Source organism: Macaca thibetana, chromosome 10, assembly GCF_024542745.1.
Source record: "Macaca thibetana thibetana isolate TM-01 chromosome 10, ASM2454274v1, whole genome shotgun sequence".
In the NCBI taxonomy this organism is placed as follows: domain Eukaryota; kingdom Metazoa; phylum Chordata; class Mammalia; order Primates; family Cercopithecidae; genus Macaca; species Macaca thibetana.
The window spans coordinates 64903473-64924539 of NC_065587.1; the positions used below are offsets into that span (position 1 = coordinate 64903473).

The window sequence follows — 21067 nt, forward strand, 5'->3', positions numbered from 1 at the left end:
TATGCATTCTGTACTGCGTAGAAATTCAGATCTGGGTTAAAAGAATACATCTTTGTACTTTTGATAGTCCTGTGATCCAGCTTCTATGTTTCCTTGGGAAATTCTTATTTCTCATATATAACTAGCTGAGAGAGTAAGCAATAACCTGGTAAGATCACTCTTTTATTTTTTAAAAACCTATTTTTTGTTAGAAAGGTGATATATGCTCTTTATAAAAAGTTCAGTCATTACTAGAGTGTGAATGGTAAGAAGTCAGAGTGTTTTGGTATGCACTATTTCTTAAGCTGAGCGGTAGATATATGGGTAATATTCTATTATTTTTTATGACTTACACGTGTTACAAATATTCTTTTTAGGTATACAAAAAAAATTTTTTTTTTTTTGAGACAGAATCTGGTTCTGTTGCCCAGGCTGGAGTGCAGTGACATGATCTTGGCTCACTGCAACCTCCACCTCCCAAGCTCAAGTGATTTTCCTGCCTCAGCCTCTCAAGTAGCTGGGATTACAGGCGCCCGCCACCATACCCGGCTAATTTTTGTATTTTTTTTTTAGTAGAGATGGGGATTCACCATGTTGGCCAGGCTGGTCTCGAACTCCTGACCTCAAGTGATCTGCCCACCTCAGCCTCCCAAGTGCTGGGATTACAGGCATGAGCCACCACACCCAGCTTCAGTATTTAATTTAAAATAAAAAAGCGAATGCACTTTACTCTGGCGTTAAAAGCCAGAGATGACTTCAGTTAATGTTTGGTGAATGCCCTCCTACCAGCTTTGCATTTTTTTAATTTAAAAGGTTTTTTTTTTTTTTACCCCTAACCTATTAGGGGTCCTATACACTATATAAGGCCTCATTTGTGCATGCAGTAGTGGTTAAGAGGATTTATATTCATTTTTAATGTCTCAGCTGTGCATTCTGTCTAACTTGATCTTTCATGTTCTCTGTCTACCCTTATAGCAAGTAGCATATTGTAATTATTTGTTGGTGCACTTGTTTAGTCTCTCTTCCTCCCACTAGATTTATAGGTTCCATGAAGGCTGAGACTTTTTTTTCCCTCACCACTGTATCTGCTCTAGAGATGATGCTGAATAATACTTGATGAATGAGTGAATCCTGATTCCTTTTAAAAGTGGAGGATCTAGAAATAGTGAGATATATAGTGAGACATACAGAGCAGTGTTTTACCCTGCTCTGAAGTCGTTAAATAAATCAATCACAGAGCCCCAGTAGGTTGAAAGGTGGTGATAAGGGATGCAGAGGGTCTACATTGTCTCAGGATTATGTGAGGCAACCCGTCTAGTCAGGCTAGCTTAGTGGGGCTGCCCATTGGGATCTGAGAAGGAGACCTAGCATTTTAGCATTCCTGGCAGCTTAGGAGCAAATAGAAACAGTTTTTAAAAATAGAAGCAGTGCCAAATAAAACACTCTGTCCATGGTTCATACTCAGTTTCATCATCTGTTGGTTTTGGGCTTATGAAAATTAAGTTTCCTTTTTATGCTGCTTTCCTGTTCCTGCTCACAGGGAAGTAGTAGGTTCTTTATTAGAATTAGTAATAGATCAGACATTAAAAGCCATTTGCCCAATACAGATAACAGCAATAAAAAAAGAAATGCTCGGTTAGTGAGTCTGATAAAAATGGTATATTTGTTTGTTGCTAATAGAACTTTCAATGGAAATTTATAACAAGAGCAATTGAGATGCTTATACTTTTAACTTTTAGCCAGGCGTGATGCGCGCGCATGCAGTCCTAGCCACTCGGGAGGGCAAGGAGGGAGAATTGCTTGAGCCTAGGAGTTCGAGACTACAGTGAGCTGTGATCTTGCCCCTGAGTGACAGAGTAAGACCTCATCTTTAAAAAACCAAAACAAATGAACAGAACAAAATGCTTATACTTTAGATTCTAGTAGTTCTGCTTTTGAAAATGTATCTTGAGGAACCAGTTTAATACAAGCATTAAAAGGATACACATATGTATTAAGTTGCTTATTTGTGGTCTATTTAAATAGCCAAAAAAAACCACCCCAAATCGTAGATATATCCTAAGCAAGACATTAAGGGAAAATGGCTTTATTAAATGATGGCACAACAACAGGTTGAAATTATGAAGACTTTGGGGCATAATAAGAAAACAACTGCTGTATCAAACCAAAAGCAATATGCAAATGGGCTTATAGATTCTGATGGACACTATGAAAATCTTTGGTAGACAGGTACTGGAAGGAGTATATTAAAAGAAAAATCATCGTCTTGGAGGGGGTTATAACAGTTCTTACGCTGAAAAAAAATGTAACCGTTATACTGTCTTTTCAATGAGAAAAATAACCAGTCATTACCCTTTAACTTTCAGTAAGTGATGAAATGTCCAAGGACTGCTTGAGCATCCTGTATAATACCTGTGTCTGTGTAAGTACCCTGCCATTAGGGCTCCGTGTATCTCCCTACCAGATCTGCAAGGGTTAAGATGGGAATATTCGGGTGGGGTGGCAGATGTGAGAGCTGTCTTCAGATAGTGGGGGAATTGGGCTTATTTTATGTGTGCCTGAAAATCAGGACTAACTGGTAGAAATTATAGGGAGGCAGAATTTTGTAGCGGTTGTTAAGAGCCAGAACTGCTGCAGCAGGTAGTAAACTCCTTTGGCCTTGGAGCTTGGAGCTGTCTGAGTAGAAACTGAACACTTGTCAAAAGATGACAAGTTTTGGCAGACTGTGACCTTTAAGACTCATTTTAACTCCATTATGCCTATTTCTTCATTTTCCTTGTTAGAAAACAAAATGAGAACCAGAAGGGTCCCCCCCACCCCCCGCCCCATATATTGAGCAGGACTCTCTACTAGGTTGACCATTGAGCCAGGAAGAATGGTGAATAAAGGAAGCAATTTAGTAGAAACAAAAGAGGATGGCACTTAGTGTTAGGACCTGATTTTGTGTTCTGGCCCTTGGCTTAGTACACCTCCCAAGCCGTAGCTTCTTACCAATAGAGTGCAGTTAGCAGTCATATTAACATCATAGATTTATTGTGAGAACTGAGATAGTAGATGTGAAAACACTTTGTAAAACAATATATAAATGTTAGTTTTTATAAGACACAGTACCTTTTAGAAACTTAAGATACATGGCAGAATGAGACAATGTTATAGATGTGAACCCTGTATGCTGTGGAAATAAAAAAGAAACACTGAGCTCCATTTCATTTCTTGCCTCATTCAAAATGAGATTTCTGGCATCTTGTGGGTGTATGCAAAATCTACCAAGATCACGAACTTAGAAGTAGGTAAGAAAGAAGAAGATAAATAAAACAAGGGTGGGGACATAACATGTAGCCAGGAATTGGGCTGATATAAAAATGAAGACCATAAAATCATCTGTATTATGGATGGGCACAAATTTGGCTTCAAGCTTCTTAGCAGCCAACACAAATAGAGGAATCTGTTTGAACACTTATATAATTCAGCATGTATAGTAGTGCTGTAAAATTGAAATATAATGCAAGCCACTTGGGTTATTTTAAATTTCCTCGTAGCCACATTTTTTTAAAGAAAAAAGTAGGAAGAAATAGTGAAGCTAATTTTAATGATAAATTCTATTTAACACAGTGTATCAAGAATATTGTCATTCTAACATGTAATAATTATTAATGAGATACTTACTTTTTTTGGTATTAAGCTCTCAAAATCCAATGTTTTGTTTTCTTTTCCTTCTCATTTGAACACCAGAGCACATCTCAGTTTGGCCTGGCCACCTTTCAAGTGCTCAGTAGCCATGTATAGCTAATGACAGAGATAGGCACAGGGAGATCTATAAGCTAAAACACAAATTGTTCAGGAAATGCACAATTCTTGCAACTAAGGCCAAAAAGAAATTGTCCTTATAGAAGAAGATAGTGTATAAAATAATGACTCTATCATTGGCAACTTCCATATAGTCAGTAGTTTTATGAGGCTGTTTTAAAATCATGATACCTATTGTTAATCAGTGACATTCCAATAAAATAGTTAAGTTAAAAAAAAATGTATGAAGAGAAGTTGATTAATGGGTACAAGTATATGGGTTGATAAATAAGACCTAGTGTTAGGATAAATCAGTAAGGGTGACTTAGTTTATAATAATCTGTTTTACATTTCAAAATAGCTAGAAGAGAATTTGAATGGTTCTTAACATAAAAGACAAGTATTTAAGCTGATGGCTATCCCGAGTACATTGATTTGATCTTTATAAATTATATGAATGTATTAAATTATATGCTTCCTGAAATTATGTACCTTTATTATATATCAACTAAAAGTATTTTTAAATAAAATTTTAAAAAAATTTTAAGCAACATGGGATGATATGGTCCAATTATGTGCTATCTGGCTGAATTCCATGTTACATAGAGAAATTGGGGCTCTTAGGATTTCAAACACCAATGCCTCCAGGGATCAGGCAGAAAACAGGAAATGTTTGGAATTGCTGGTGTTGGAGAGGGGACTTGTGTAAACTGTGACTAAACTGGAGCAAGGGTGTCCTCTCTAAAGATGTTTGAATTCAAAAGTTTAAAAAGTACTTTTGACTGGGCATGGTGGCTCTCACCTGTAATCCCAGCAATTTGGGAGGCTGAGGTGGGTGGATCACCTGAAGTCAGGAGTTCCAGACCACCCTGGCCAACATGGTGAAACCCTATCTGTACTAAAAACACAAAAATTAGCCGGGCGTGGTGGTGCATGCCTGTAGTCCCAGCTACTTGGGAGGCTGAGGCAGGAGAATCACTTGAACCCAGGAGACAGAGGTTGCAGTGAGCTGAGATCGTACCACTCCACTCCAGCCTGGGTGACAGAATGAGACTCTCTTAAAAAATAAAATATAAAAAAAAAACAGTACTGCTCATCAGAAAAAGCTTGGCCTACCGGATGCTAGTTTGTAGCTCCTTGTTTAGATACTTGACAAATACTAGGTCAAGAGCTTAAGATTAGGCTGGGCGCAGTGGCTCACACCTATAATCTCAACACTTTGATAGCCCGAGGCAGGAGGATCATGTGTGTCCAGGAGTTCAGGACTAGCCTGGGCAACATAGCGAGAACCTGTCTCTACAAAAAAATAAAAAACTGGCGGGATGTGGTGGTGTATACCTATAGTCCCAGCTCCTCAGGAGGCTAAGGTGGGAGGATTGCATGAGCCTGAGAGGTCAGGGCTGCAGTAAGCCATGATTGTGCCAGTGCACTCACTCAGCCTGGGCTATAGAGTGAGACCCTGTCTTAAAAAAAAAAAAAAAAAAAAAAAAACTACGATGAATATTATATGGAAAAAACTCTCCCCAGTAGTTGCATGCAACATTTTATATATCGTTTTAGTGCTTTTTGGCTTCAGTTAAGAACTTGTGATGTAGAGGAAAGGAAGGATTGTGATGGCCTTTTGGGTGGCCAGTCTTGACTTAGGAAGGCTTTCCAAGAGGAATCATTTTAGCCAGTCTGTAAAAGGAGTAGTACTTTGATAAATTGAAGAGAGGAGAAAGGTGGGTAGTGAAGGGTAGCTAGTTAGAGCAGCAGGATTGTGTATTTGACAGCCTGGAGATAGAGATAAAGTGATAAATTTATTTCTCTTTTTGTTCTGTTTCTTTGGATCTTCCAGAACTTTTGCTTGTCTCAGTAAAAGTAGAGTCAGTCCTGTTTCACATCTCATAGCCAGTGTAGGTACTGTATGTAGTTTGGGAATACAACCTTGTTTTTTTTTCTCTCTCTCTCTCTTTTTTTTTTTTTTTTTAATGTGTCAGTGCTACAACTGAAGAACAGAGATGTATCAGTACAGACTGAGATTGCTTTCTTTAGTGTCCTATTTAATGGGATCGTTGAAGATTTATATACTTGGCACATCTTTATTGATGCCTTCACTTTGAAAATTAAATTGGCCAGGTGTGGTGGTGCACGCCTGTAGTCCCAGTGATTCAGGAGCCTGAGGTGGGGGGATCTGGCAATTCGGGAGGCTGAGGGTGGGGGGCTCGCTTGAGTCCAGGTGATTGAGGCTTCAGTGAGCTATATTCGTACTTGTGAATAGTCATGGCCTCAGCCTGGGCAACAGAGTGAGACCCTGTCTCTAAAATTGAAAGAAAATTAAATTTGCTGTGACATACCTCATTTCACTGATTCTGAAATGCTTCCTAACTTGGGGTTCCCATTTACCAAACTGTGTGTGTCTGTACACTTGATTATACTTTTTAGGGAGAGGTCAAGTTTATTGCAGTAAGCCTTGGAATTTTTTCAGTTTAAAGGCTGAAAAAAAAAAAAAGAAAGAAATATTAAAGCCACTAAGCTCTAGTTGCCTTAAGGCAGTAGGGGTGGGAGGTGTGTGTGTGTAAGCTAGCAGTATTGCAGTTTCTTTATTTTTAGAGAGAAGGTTTCACTCTGTCCGCATGCTGGAATGCAGTGGTGAGATTGTAGCTCACTGCGGCCTCACACTCCTGGCCTCAAGCTGTCCTCTCACCTCAGCCTCCTGGGTAGCTGGGATTACAGGTGTGAGCCACTGCACTTGACAGTACTGCAGTTTTCAGTCCAAACTCTTGAACCTAAGTTTTAAGGTCTTTAACCAGCTAGTTTCCTTACTTCCTTCATACTCCTTGGGGGTTTTGTTGTTGTTGTTGTTGTTGTTGGGTTTTTTGTTTGTTTTGAGTCAGGGTTTCCCTCTGTTGCCCAGGCTAGAGTGCATTTGCCTCGTCTCGGCTCACTGCGACCTCCACCTCCTGGGCTCAAGTGATCCTTTTACCTCAGCCTCCCGAGTAGCTAGGGCTACAGGCGTGCATTACCACACCCAGCTAATATTTGTGTTTTTATTAGAGACAGGGTTTTGTCACATTGGCCAGGCTGGTCTCGAACTCCTGGCCTCAAGTGATCTGCCCACCTTGGCCTCTCAAAGTGCTGGGATTACAGGTGTGAGCCACCGTGCCTGGCCTCAAATACTTTTAAGATGATCATTTTACTGATGAAAAAATGGAGTTCCAAAGGTGAGAAGTGATATGCTCAGGATCACATGGCTGGAATTAGAACATGGGTCTGACTCTTAAGTCCATGCTTCGGCGCTGTTGGATTTCAGATTTAAGAATGGCCTTCAGAACTCTGAGATAAGTTATCTTAGGAAATACCATCTCATTGTATTACGTTCTCACAAGTGGGCTCCCCTTGTGTAGCCTGAATGTCAGGAGGCTTTTTTCTTCCATGGCTGGGGAGTTAACGAATGTTTCCCACAGTTAAGTCGTGCCGTTCCCGTTTTGTTGACTCATGCCAGTTTTCAGAGGTGAAATTGCTTTTCACTGTCGGTAAAGGATGCCTTGCTCTACATTATTTATTTTGTACTTACAACTTATTCTGCCTTTTCTTCTTGTGACAGACGGAGGGAGTTACAAAGCGTTTGGCAGAAAAGAATGACTTTGTGATCTTCCTGTTTACACTGATGACAAGTAAGAAGACATTCTTACAAACAGCAACCCTCATTGAAGATATTTTGGGTGTTAAAAAGGTGAGCTGTGTCCTCCAGCTGACCAGATGGGGAAGGGTGTCTCAGACCATTGGATTCTCAAACCTGAATAATATATAAAGCTTTTTTAAAAGAAAGTGTTAAATTATGTCTTGTGTTACTTAGATATATTCAAGTGTAAACCTGGATTACCCTTTATACTAGTGGTTCTTTCATGACTGTAAAACCTAAACAAACATATACATTGAAAGCAAACTAATTCTAAAACTCAGAACTTCAGATTGACTCTGTGAATGTAGTGTGATGCCGCATGTTACTTTGCTGAAATCAAATTGCCCCTCACTCATTACCATGGGGCAAGTTCTTTGTAGCATGTCTGTGCTACTGTATGCTGTGCAGTGACTCCATTCTCTTATCACTTTTCTCTACCGCTATCTGAACTGCTGTGAAGCCTTCATTCATTACTACCAAGGGATATGTTCCTCTTGGTAGTAATGTTTGGCTTTCACTTATGAAGTCTGCCTCTATCGTTTCTCATTAGTCTTCAACAATTAAAGTTGGTTAATTGGCACCAGCACAGTAGGAGACAAATGGGAGCTCTGAAATCCTGCCACTTGGTCATAAGGTTGATAATCAGATGACCCATAACTTTTTTTAAAAAAACTATGATCAAAATGAAAACTAAATTAAAAATTTCAAGAATTCACAGGTACCCAAAAATACATTTCATAGACCTCTGTTAGAGACTCACTGTGTTACATTTTTGGTGTAATGCTTGTTAGGATCTGGAGCTCCCTCCTCAGTCCTAATCTGTCCTGAGCCTCCATGTTGTTTGCTGGTTGGCAGATTTCTTTCTCTTCCTGTTGAACAGCCTCCTAGAGGTTGCTGTTGCAGGGAAGTGGGTGTTCACGTGCACTGTGGTGACCCCAGCTTTCATTTCTTCTTGCTGTGCTTTCCCCAGGCCTTGCTTGTCGTTGCCCAGCACAAGTGGCCTATTGTCTGCAGGAACACATTGGAGATGTGTGCAGGCCCCAGACAGACCCTTTGTGCCCTTTGATAAAAGGCTTTGTTGTTATTCCAGTAATTGTGTGTTCCAGCCAGTGTGTGAAAGGGGGCCTCCAGAGTAGAAACTCCAGACTCCTTAGCAGTCTCAGCATAGGAGTCTAGAATTGCTCCTTCATGACTTTTCCCACTTGCCTCTCCCTCTCATTCTTTTTTGTGTACCCCAAAATGGTGACATGTTCTACCAAACATTATGGGTATCTTGGTGTAGTTTGAAAGAGGGTAGACACCATAAAGAAAGTGGAAACACCGTAAACTAGGAAAAGACATTTGCAATTCAGGTAACCAACAAAGGATTTGTATTCAGAATTTATGAAGAATTCTTACAGGCCAGGTGCGGTGGCTCATGCCTGTAATTCCAACACTTTGGGAGGCTGAGGCAGGCAGATCACTTGAGGTCAGGAGTTTAAGACCAGCCTGGCCATCATGGTGAAACCCAGTCTCAGTGTCTACTAAAAAATATAAAAATTAGCCAGGCGTGGTGGCACACACCTGTCATCCCAGCTACTTGGGAGGCTAAGGCACGAGAATTGCTTGAACCTGGGAGGCAGAGGTTGCAGTGAGCCAAGATTGTGTCACTGCACTCCAGACTAGGCAACAGAGTAAGACTCCCTCTCCAAAAAAAAAAAAAAAAAAAAGAATTCTTACAAATCAGCATGAAAAAGACAAATAGCCCAGTAGACAAATGGGCAGTATTATGAACAAGCATTTCACAGATGAGAAAGAAATGGTCCATAAATATAAAAGAGAAGATGTGTAACTTCACTGGCAATCAAGGAAATGCACATCAATACCATAGTGAGGGGGAGAGTGGGCAAATGTTGGTGAGTATATGTATCAGTGGAAACATTTGCATACTACTGATAAATGTTTATCAGCAGAATATTCTCTTTTTTGTTTTGTAGTTGAACAGCCACATACCTTGTGCCCCAGCACCTAGGGAAGCTTTGCCCTGAGGGCTGAGGCATCAGTATTTTGCCATGGGTCACCTATAATCTGTGCCTGGACACACTTGTGAGGAAGCTCAGTCCTAGAACAGTGATTCTTAGGATTGAAACCCAGAAGGTTGTGAAATCAATCCATCGGGTCTGTCAGTCAGATAGAAAAGAGCAAACTGTATTGTGTAAGGGTATTATTTGAATAAGTTTTTGTTTGACATTTATATATACATTCCCATGTGTATGTTTACTAGTGGTCATTCCTGGTGATAGCTGAAAAGTTTGGAAGCCACTGCCCCAGCAAAACTTCTCCACCTGTGCATCAAGAAACACATAAGAACATTTGTAGCTTCGTTGTTTCAGAACAAAACACTGAAACCAAGTCTCTGATCCATCAATAGGAGAAGGGATGAATGTACTTTCTTCATACAGTGGAATATTATATAGTAGAAGAATGAACTGTTGCCATAAGCAACAACATAGCTGAGGAATTGAAATAATCGGGTGGTAGAAGCCAGTTGCAGAAAACTGTAGGTAGCATATCATTTTCATAAAGCTCAAAAAAGCAAATTGTTTATTGATAAAACTAGTTTTTAAATGGCAAGGTAATAATAATTAATGATAGTGGTTCCCAGAGGCTGAGAGATGCAATAGGAAAGGCACACACAGCTAGTCATTTTGTTATGCTGCATAATATGTGTTGTATGTATCAAAAATTAAAACATAAGAATTCTTGGCTGGCCACGGTGGCTCATGCCTGTAATCCCAGCACTTTGGGAGGCCGAGGTGGGCAGATCACTTGAGGTCAGGAGACCAGCCTGGCCAATATGGTGAAACCCTGTCTGTACTAAAAATATACAAAAATTAGCCAGGCATGGTGGTGCATGCCTGTAGTCCCAGCTACTTGGGAGGCTGGGCAGAAAAATTGCTTGAACCCACGAGGTAGAGGTTGCAGTGAGCAGAGATTGTGCCATTGTACTCCAGCCTGGGCATCACAGCGAGACTCTGCCTTAAAAAAAAAAAAAAAATCTTAAAATTTAAAACAACCATAAGAAGTGGGCTGGGGGGTGGTAGGACCTGTTTTGGGACCCATTTACTGAGTTAGACAGGGCTAGAGGAACTGGTGAGCTGAAAGTTACAGTTGCCAATAATAGCAGTAGCTGACATTTGTTTTGTACTAGGGAAAAGGAAAGGCGGAAGCAGCCATTCCCCAATGCCCCCTACACAGCAAATTCCTGTCTTCCTCCATTACTAGAAATAGAGGGGAGTGTGGGATTCATGAGAGCTTCTAGGAATCATGCACTTGTTTCGGGCACATTCACTGATACCGTTGCTACCAGGTCCTGTACATTGAGTCTCAGGAGAAAGAGTAGGATATATGCCTTCATCAAAGTATGGTCAGATTGTTTGGGAAATAGATGCAGGAACAGATTGTTAAAAGTTCATGTGATCTGTGCGGTGAGAGAAACACCCAATCCAGTGGAAGTAAATTAGTGGGATAAAGGATAGCAGGTGTTACCTGAGTAGCACAAGGATGGTTCAAAATGAGAAAAGCTCATGTAGTACATGACATTTACAGATTTTAAGGAGTAATAAATGAGAATAGAACCAAATAACAAGGCATTCCATAAAATTATCATTCCTAATAAAAGCTAGCAATGGAAGGAAAACTTAGAAACAATATATAGGGTATTTATTAAAATATAACAGCTATAGGGTATTTATTAAAAATTTACAGCAAATATTAAACTTAATTTAAGTGTTTTGGAAATATTTCTAGTAAAGTCAAGAAAAAGACAATTCTTGCTCTCACTCTGGATAAATGGTCACATATGTGTACACAGAGAGTACCTGTAGGAATGTTCATTGCAACATTGTTTAATGGTGAAAAACTGTAGTTTACCTAAATACGTGTTACAAGAAGAAAGGGTCAGGCACAGTGGCTCACGCCTGTAATGTCAGCACTTTAGGAGGCCAAGGTGGGAGGATTGCTTGAGTCTGGGAGTTCCAGCCTGGGGAACAATAGTGAGACACTTTCTCTATAAAAATGAAGTGCTGGCCGGGGGCAGTGGCTCATGCCTGTGATCCCAGCACTTTGGGAGGCCAAGGTGGATGGATCACCTGAGGTCAGGAGTTCAAGACCAGCCTGGTCAACATGGTGAAATCCCACCTCTACTAAAAAATACAAAAATTAGCCAGGCGTGGTGGTGGGCACCTGTAGTCCCTGCTACTTGGGAGGCTGAGGCAGGAGAATTGCTTGAACCCGGGAGGTGGAGTTTGCAGTGAGCCAGGATCACGCCACTGCACTCCAACCTGGGCGACAGATTGAGATGCCATCTCAAAAAAAAAAAAGAAAAAGTATTAAAATATTAGCCAGGTGTAATGGCACGCACCTGTAGTCCTAGCTACTTGGGAAGCTGAGGTGGGAGGATTGCTTGGGCCTAGGAGTTTGAGTCTGTAGTAAGCTATGATGACACTACCGCACTCTAGCTTGAGCAACAGAGTGAGACCCTGTCTATTAAAGAAAAGAGAAATGATTAAACTGTGAGGTAAAACGGTGGGAAGTGATTGAATCAGCTGCTCGTATCAGTAGATAAACTTCAAAATGTTGGATGAAAAGTAAGGTATAGTATGGTATCATTCACACTGCATGCAGAGCAGTACCATGTATTTTAATGGAAATTTTTGTAAGTATAAAAATATGCATGGGAATAATAAACACAAAGTCCAAAATAATGGCTACTTCTGCGAGGAGATAGGAAAATGCGACTGGATGGGGAGTACACAGAGGCCTTTAGCTATATTTGAAGTGTTTTATTTTTTTAAGAAGAAAATCTGTAGTAAGAATGGTAATTTATGATTTGCAAAACTTGAGTTGTAGGCATTTCCATTTTTTAAAAAAGTAGGCAAAATATACCACAAGAACAAGTGAAAACAGTGGTGATCAAAAGGTAAATTTAGTCCTCAGACTAATCCCATGAGGCAGGTTAGTCCCATTTTACAGATGAACAAGCAAAGACTCGAAAGGTTTTTATAACTTAACTAAGGTTTCGGAGCTGCAAGTTACAGAGCTGGGATAGGAACCTAAGTGATCTAGCCACTGAGCCCCATATTTAGGGGGATGCAAAAGAGAGGCACATCCAATCTCTTGAGTGAATTGAGCATGGAGATTGTTTCATTTTTGTCTTCTGTAGGAAATGATCCGACTAGATGAAGTCCCCAATCTGAGTTCCTTAGTATCCAATTTTGATCAGCAGCAGCTCGCTAATTTCTGCCGGATTCTGGCTGTCACCATTTCAGAGATGGATACAGGGAACGATGACAAGCACACACTTCTTGCCAAAAATGCTCAACAGAAGAAGAGCTTGAGTTTGGGGCCTTCTGCAGCTGAAATCAATCAAGGTAAAGTCTCCAAGTTCTCAGAATTTTGGGATTATAGCTCTGAGGCCTTTCCTAAATCATCTAACTTTTTTTCTTATTTCTTTTTTTTTTTTTTTTGAGATTGGAGCTCACTGTGTCACCCAGGCAGGAATGCAGTGGCACAATCATGGCTCACTGCAGCCTTGACCTCCCCGGGCTCAGGTGATCCTCCCACCTCAGCCACCCGAGTAGCTGGGACTGTAGGCGGGTGCCACCACACTGGGCTAATCTTTGTATTTTTTGTAGAGATGGGGTTTTGCCATGTTGCCCAGGCTGGTCTTGACCTCCTGGGCTCAAGTGATCCACCCACCTCATCCTTCCAAAGTGCTAGGATTACAGGTGTGAGCCACCACACCTGGCACCCCTTTTTAATATCTCTAGAGATGGATCCATGCGAAGGCTCCTAGTATGTAAATTTTGTGTATCTGTTCATTATTTTGGGAACCAAGTTCCATACCTTTCATTAGATTTGTTAATGGGTTCAGAACCACAAAAAAAGTTAAGAACTACTTTTTATCAGAATTACAAATGCATATACTTTTTGATCTAGTAAGTCTCTCCTGGGCCTTCATTTTATAGATAATGATGTATAGACACTAGTCCCTTCTTGTATGCAGTTTCACGTTGTGGTTTTAGTTACCTGTTCAACTGCAATCCGAAATATTAACTGGAAAATTCCAGAGAGAGACCACATTCATATAACTCTTATTACGGCATCTTGTTATAATTGTCCTGTTTTATCATTAGTTATTGTTGTTAATCTCTTAGTGTACCTAATTTATAAATTAAGCTTTATCATAGTTATGTATGTATATAAGAAAAAACATAGTATATATAGGGTTTGGTGCTATCTGCCATTTCAGGTATCCACTGTGGGGGTCTTGGCTAAGGGAGGACTACTGTACAAGATTATTCATTAAGGCTGGGCACGGTGGCTCACGCCTGTAATCCCAGCACTTTGGGAGGCTGAGGCAGGAGGATCACTTGAGGTTGAGAGTTTGAGACCAGCCTGGCCAACATGTCAAAACCCCGTTTCTACTAGAAATATAAAAATTACCTGGGTGTGATGGTGCATGCCTGTAGTCCCAGCTACTCGGAAGGCTGAGGCAGGATAATTGCTTGAACCCAGGAGGCGGAGGTTGCTGTGAGCCCAGATCGCACCATTGCACTTCAGCCTGGGCAACAGAGTTAGACTCCGTCTCAAAAAAAAAAAAAAAAATTATTATTCATCGCAACATTGTAATAACAAAAGACTGAAAACAACCCAGATGTTCATTAACACTAGACTGCTTAATGTATTCAATATTTATATAATGGAAAATTATGTAGCTTTGAAAAAATGAAGATCTCTATGTACTGCTATAGAAAGAATCTCCAAGATATATTAATGATAAAGAGGAAAATACAGAACAGTGTGTATGATATGATAGTTTTTGTATTAAGTTGGGAGAGAATAAGACCATACGTTTGCTCACATATGGTATGCCTAAGGAAGCTGAAAGGATACACAAGAAACCTAAAGTGGTTGTTAATAGGAAGTAGCTGGTAAGGGAAGGTAGTAGCAGTGGGAGTGGGACTTCTTACTGTATACATTCATATATTGTTTGATTTTAGAACCATGTAAATATATTACTTTAAAAACAAAACACTATTCTAACCAACCTACCCCACCTATTTCTGTTCAGTAGCAAAAGAACTGTGTTCTTTCTAAAATGTTGTTGCCTGCACAGATTTTGGAGAAACTGGCATATATGTGTTTTGGCCATAAGAGTGTAGATAATTCATATTTGAACTGAAACTTGTGTCTTAAAAGCTAGTTTTTCAGTGTTAACAGGCTAGAAATGTTGTTCATACAAAAGCCTTTGGTGTACCTTAGGGTACACCAAATAAACAAGGTAAAATAATACAAATGCATCATTAAAAAGCAGCAGTGGAAAACCACAGCCATCCAGAGGTAACCCTAATCATGCTCTGAAAACAGTTCTTTGTTTCTGAAGTCCAGTTGTGTGCATTCCCCAGGCTGGCTCTGCAGAGTTGTCAGGTGCTTCAGAGCAGCCTCCTCTCCTGAGGCTGAATATGAGCCCGCCATTCACTCTGTTATTGTCTAGTTTTAGTTAGGAATACGAGGTGGTCATAACTATACTTTGTAGGTTATTAGGGAATATAATTTTACATGTTGTGGTCATATGTAAAGGTAGAGGTTTGCGGACTCTGACCACAGTTTGTTTATTATCTCTTCAGGTTTGCTTTTCCTCCTGTGTCCCTAGATACAAGGTCTTCCTTGGTCTGTGTACAGTTTTCTTCCCACTCCTTTATGATTTGCGGGGAGTTCTAATTTTAGGAAATTGCCTTTTTAAAAAAATATGTGACTTTCATTATAACTGAATTATACCTCAGAACTGGTGTACACACCTCCATATACATTGACAAAAGGTAGTATTTGCTAAGCTCCCGATACATGGCAAACACTGAGCTAACTGCTTTACCTATAAGTGATTTTATTTAATCCTTCAAGTGCCCTGTGGAATAGAGATTAGTATCCCCATTGCACATGTGAGGAAACTGAGGACTAGAACGGTTCTGTATGGGATACCTGTGTATGCCGAGGCACTAAGTAACTTGCACCTTTTAGTTTCCCATTTAAGGAATCTATTCTGGCAGATGATTTTGATCCTGTTAGTATTGATTGCCTTCATATGCCTATTTGTAAACTGACTTAAGTAAAACCAGCATTACCCATTATTCTTGAGGAATGAACTGTTCTGGTCAGCTGGGCTTTTTTGATTAACTGAGAACCCAAAGCTCAGTTTTTGTTTTTGTTTTTTTATTTGGGAAGTTTTTTAAGTCTCTCTAAAATATCTAGATTCACTTTCATACCTGTGTGACTAACGTAGTAGACAGTCTGTATGTGATTCTGCTTGTAGCTTTTGGAACAAAGCTTAAATGTTGTAGGTTCCACACATGAGGTTGTGCAGGGTCTGACTCCTCCCGACTCTGACGGTAATTCCTACTCCATTCCCTTACCCACATAATTTTCTCCATTCGAATGCCCTGGGAAGGCCAAGCCAGTGGACATAATTAAATCATGAGTGGGTGAGAAAAGTCTTAGTCCTCTGAATGTTGTCATTCTTGAATTGCACTCCAGTAGCGAATGCCTTTATCTCAGATGTGTGTGTCAGTCAGCTTGAGCTGCCATAACAAGATACCATAGACTAGGTGACTTAACTAACAGACATTTATTTTTCTCACAGTTCTGGAGACTAGAAGTCCAAGATCAAGGTGCTGTCAGGATTGGTTCCTGGTGAGGCCTTTCTTCCTGTCTTGTAGAAGGCCACGTTTTTGTTGTATCCACATGTGACTTTTCCTCTGCGTCTGTGAGGAGAGACAGAGATCTCTGGTGTCTCTTCCTCTTCTTAGAAGGACACCAGTCCTCTCCGTTTAGGGCCCCACACACTTGTAACCTCATTTAACCTTAATTACCTCCCTGTATTAGGCAGCAGTCTCCAGATCTGGAGACAGAAGCAGTAGGATTTATGAGGGGAGATTTGTTAGGGGAATTGGCTCACATGATCACAGAGGCGGAGGAGTCCCATGATGAGCCATCTGCAACAAAAATTAGTCAGTCGTGGTGACACGCCGGTATTCCGTGTGGAGTGACATGCCGGTACTCCCAGCTACTTGCAAGGCTGAGGCAGGAGAATTGCTTGAACCCAGGAGGCGGAGGTTGCAGTGAGCTGAGATTGCGCCATTGCACTACAGCCTGGGCAACGAGTAAAACTCCGTCTCCAAAAATAAAGAAAATAAAAGAGAAGCCGTCTGCAAGCTGGAGAACCTGAGAAGCCGTTAGCATGGCTCAGTCCAAGTCCAGAAAACTTAGAACCAGGAAAGCTGATGGTGTAGCTCCCTGGCTGGAGGACCCCGGAGACTGCTGGTGCGAGTCTCAGAGACCAAAAGCCTAAGATCCTGGAGTCTGATATCCAAGAGCAGTAGGAGAAAAACTTCCCGCTCCAGAAAGGGGAGAATCCCTTTTGGTTTTCCTCCATCGCCTCCCACTGCTCCCCTGCCAATTGGATGGTGCCTGCCCACATTGAGGGCAGATTTTCCCTTAGTTCACAGACTCATACACCAATCTCTTCTGGAATCACCGTCACAGACACGCCTAGAAACAGTGCTATGCCAGCCACGTTGGCATCCCACAGTATCGTCAAATTGACAGCTAAAATTAACCGTCACACCACCACACTCCCTAAAGGGCCTATCTCAAAACGCAGTCATATTTGGGGCTAGAGCTTCAATATATGAATTTGCAGGGGCTGGAGGGATACAGTCCATAACTGTATGGAAAGCTGAAATATGTAGGATGTTGCCAAAAAGTTTTCATTTTGTTTTTAATAAACTGTGGCTGTGAGGTTATTTTCTTGCCCAGCAAAAATAATGATTTATGCGATCTTCCTGGAGGTCAGATAATTTACATTTACATTAGCATGTAATAGGCTGTAGTGCAATGGCGCAATAATTTACATTAGCATGTAAATTATCTGACCTCCAGGAAGATCGCATAAATCATTATTTTTTGAGTCCTTTTTGGGATTCTCAGAACTACCAGTTGTTCCTTCTGTCGATTCAGAAGAGAACAACTGGTTTCCTTCTGGGGGAAAGTAACATCTTTCAAGATTTTTAGCAGAGATGCAAATGAAGCTATAGGCTAGATAATTGTCAATTTATAAGTGACACTTAGCTGAGAGGGGCTGAATTATGCAGCACATGAAGCTGGAAAGCAGGAGGGGAGACTACCGGATTGTGTGGGGAATACTGATGTTTCAGCAGTGAGAGGAGAGAAGAGGCCTGCTTCTGCAGAAATTCCCAGGAGTTGTGAGTGATTTAGTTGTCAGTTTACCATTAACCAGCCAGGTGTGGTAGCTACTGCTAAAGCTGTGAGAATTACAAGGACTGGATATGCTGGGGTGTCAGCCCATGAGATTGTGTATGAGTTGCTAGGTATGATTGGTCCAGCAAATTTCTTTCTAGGGAGACAGTCTGTAGCTTTCGTTAGCTTTTCAGGAGGTGAGTGACTCACAACAGCTCAAGAATCTCGGGAGGCCGGGCGCGGTGGCTCAAGCCTGTAATCCCAGCACTTTGGGAGGCCGAGGCGGGCGGATCACAAGGTCAGGAGATCGAGACCACAGTGAAACCCCGTCTCTACTAAAAATACAAAAAATGAGCCGGGCGCGGTGGCGGGCGCCTGTAGTCCCAGGTACTCAGGAGGCTGAGGCAGGAGAATGGCGGGAACCCGGGAGGGGGAGCTTGCAGTGAGCCGAGATCGCGCCACTGCACTCCAGCCTGGGCAACAGCGTGAGACTCCGTCTCAAAAAAAAAAATAAAAATAAAAATAAGAATCTCGGGTGGGAAGTCTGACTTATAACCCTGAGTGCTGGGCACTTCCCATCTGGAGGAGTGTGTGAATTCAGTGTGCAGGAATGGGGAAGACTAGCTCCTACTTGCTGTCCTGAGAGGAGCAGGTCAAGCAGCGGGAGCTACTTTTGCTGAGAACAGAAGTATAAGAATAAAAATCCAGCTTTGTGAAGATATTCATGTAGAATACAAATTCTTTTTATTTCTTTTTTGTTTTTTTTGCTTTGTTTTGTTTTGTTTTGAGACTGAGTCTGGCTGTGTCGCCCAGGCTGGGCACAATCTTGGCTTACTGCATCCTCCGCTTTCTGGTTCAAGCGATTCTTGTGCCTCAGCCTCCCAAGTAGCTGGGACTACAGGCATGTGCCACCACACCCGACTAATTTTTTTGTATTTTTAGTAGAAATGGGGTTTCACCATGTTGGCCAGGCTGGTCTTGAACTCCCAACCTCAGGTGATCCACCCACCTCGACCTCCCAAAGTGCTGGGATTACAGGCGTGAGCCACCACACCCAGCCTATTTATTTGTTTTTAGAAAAAATAATATACACCTAAGATTTTTTAAAAATGGTACAAAAAGTACAGCAGAGAGTTTGTCCCCCTCCCTGTGGTAACTTTTTACCAGTTTCTTAAACGTCCCTCCAGAGATCTTCTATCCATGCCCAGTCGTGGATGGGGGAGAGAGGGAGAGAGAGACTGACTCCTTCCTGTTTGTACAGATGGTAATGTAAATAGGTAATATAAAATAAGCACTGCTCTGTCTCTTTTTATTAAACTTACCTTGCCAAAAATTATACTCTAGCACATATAGAATTATATGATTCCTTTTTGTAATTATATCGTATTTTATTATATGGGCATACCATAATTTAATCAGTCCTTCATTAATGGAAATCGATGTGTTGACAAATTCACCTTCCAAAGAAATTACTTGTTCATCTTCCCACCCTGTTGCCTGTAGCCTTCCCAGTACAGAGCGTTATCAAACTTTTTTATATTTGCCAGGCTGATATGTTAAAAAAAAAAAAAAAGGTGTCTCAAACAGATATCTATTTCTGCGTAATTATTTTATGGAGATGGAAGTCACATAACATAAAATTAGCCATTTTAAAGTGAACAACTCAGCGGCATTTCATAAATTTACAGTGTTGTGCAGCTACCACGTCTATCCAGTTGCACATTTTCATCACCCCAAAAGGAAACCCCGTACACATTAAGCAGCTACTTCCCATTACCCTTTCTCCCCAACCGCTGGCAACCACCGTTCTGCTTTTTTCTCTGTGGATTTACCTATTCAGATTACTTCATATACAGTCATGTGTCACTTAGCAATCTCTAACCTTCTGAGAAATGCAGTGAGGCAATTTTGTCATTGTGTGAATGTCATAGGGTGTACTTGCACAAACCTAGCTGGTGTGGCCCATGATACACTTAGGCTGCAAACCTGTACAGCATGTTTCTGTACTACATACTGTAGGCAGTTGTACCATAATGGTATTTGTGTATCTAAACATAGAAAAAAGTTATTGTAAAAATATGGTATTATAATCTGATTGGACCACCGTCTTCTACATGGTCTGTCATTGACCGCAACAGCGTTAATGCCATGCATGACTGTGAACAGAATTATAGAGCATATGGCCTTCTGAATCTGGTTTCTTTCACTTGGCATAATGTTTTTGAGGTTCATTCATGTTGTATCATGTCAGTACTTCATTCCTTTATATGGCTGAATAATACTCATCATATGTAGATACCACAGTTTGTTTATCCCTTCAGTTAACGGACATTTGGAATGTTTTCATCTTATAGTGCTGCTATGAACGTGTGTGTACACATATTTGTGTGCGCACCTGTTTTCAGTTCTTTGGGGTATATATATAGGAGTGAAATATGCTGGGTCATACGGTAATTTTATGTTTGACTTTTTGAGGAACCTTAATGTAGTATAAGTAAGGTCAAACGTCATAGCCACTCACTAATTTATAGGGAGGGTGTGTGTGTGTGTGTGTGTGTGTGTGTGTGTGTGTGTGTGTGTAGATAGAGTATCACTCTTGCCTACACTGGAGTACAGTGGTGCGATCTCGGCTCACTGCAACCTCTGCATCCTAGGTTCAAGCAATTCTCATGTCTCAGCCTCCTGAGTAGCTGGGACTACAGGTGGCTGGCTGATTTTTGTATTATTGGTAGAGACAGAGTTCGCCATGTTGACAAGGCTGGTCTTAAACTCCTAGCTTCAAGTGATCCACCCACTTGGGCCTCCCAAAGTGCTAGGATTATAGGCATGAGCCGCTGCACTTAGCCTTGTCAATATAAAAAAATTTTTAAAATCATTTATTAAAAAAAAAAAAGGCCATGAGCAGTGGTTTAAGTCTGTAATCCCAGCACTTTGGGAGGCCACAGTGGGTGGATAGTTTGAGGCCAGGAGTTCAAGCCTGTCTTACTTTATCTCTACTCCCATTCACTATTCCCTACTTCACCTTGGGTTATTTTGAAGTAAACCCCAGACACACATTGTATAATTTCACCTGCATATATCTCAGTGTTTTTACAAGATAATGACTTTTAAGAAACGTAACTCTGTCATCATATCAAAAATTAATGGTAATTCCTTGATATCCTGAAATATCTAGTTATTTATTAATTTTTAATTAGGTGTAATATTCAAATGGTTCCAAAAAATCTGCGGATTCAAAAGTATTTATTGAAAAGTTTCCATTCCACTATTATTCCCAGTGTCCTAAATTCCCTTTTCCACTTGATGGACATTTTGGCTATTTCTATCTTATGGCCGTTTACT

General features: G+C 40.9%; 2 protein-coding genes across 2 annotated transcripts in view; both read left to right on the forward strand.

Moving 5' to 3' along the window:
- The window catches only part of TRPC4AP (transient receptor potential cation channel subfamily C member 4 associated protein), a 283763-nt gene that overhangs the window by 233174 nt on the left and 29522 nt on the right, over positions 1–21067 (forward strand). Inside the window, exons 6-8 of the mRNA XM_050807052.1 lie at positions 2346–2401; positions 7352–7480; positions 12633–12840. Coding sequence (XP_050663009.1) covers positions 2346–2401; positions 7352–7480; positions 12633–12840 — 393 coding nt within the window. The remainder of the gene's footprint in view (positions 1–2345; positions 2402–7351; positions 7481–12632; positions 12841–21067) is intronic.
- Positions 1–21067, forward strand: part of GSS (glutathione synthetase) — a 171163-nt gene that overhangs the window by 45902 nt on the left and 104194 nt on the right. The window lies entirely within an intron of this gene.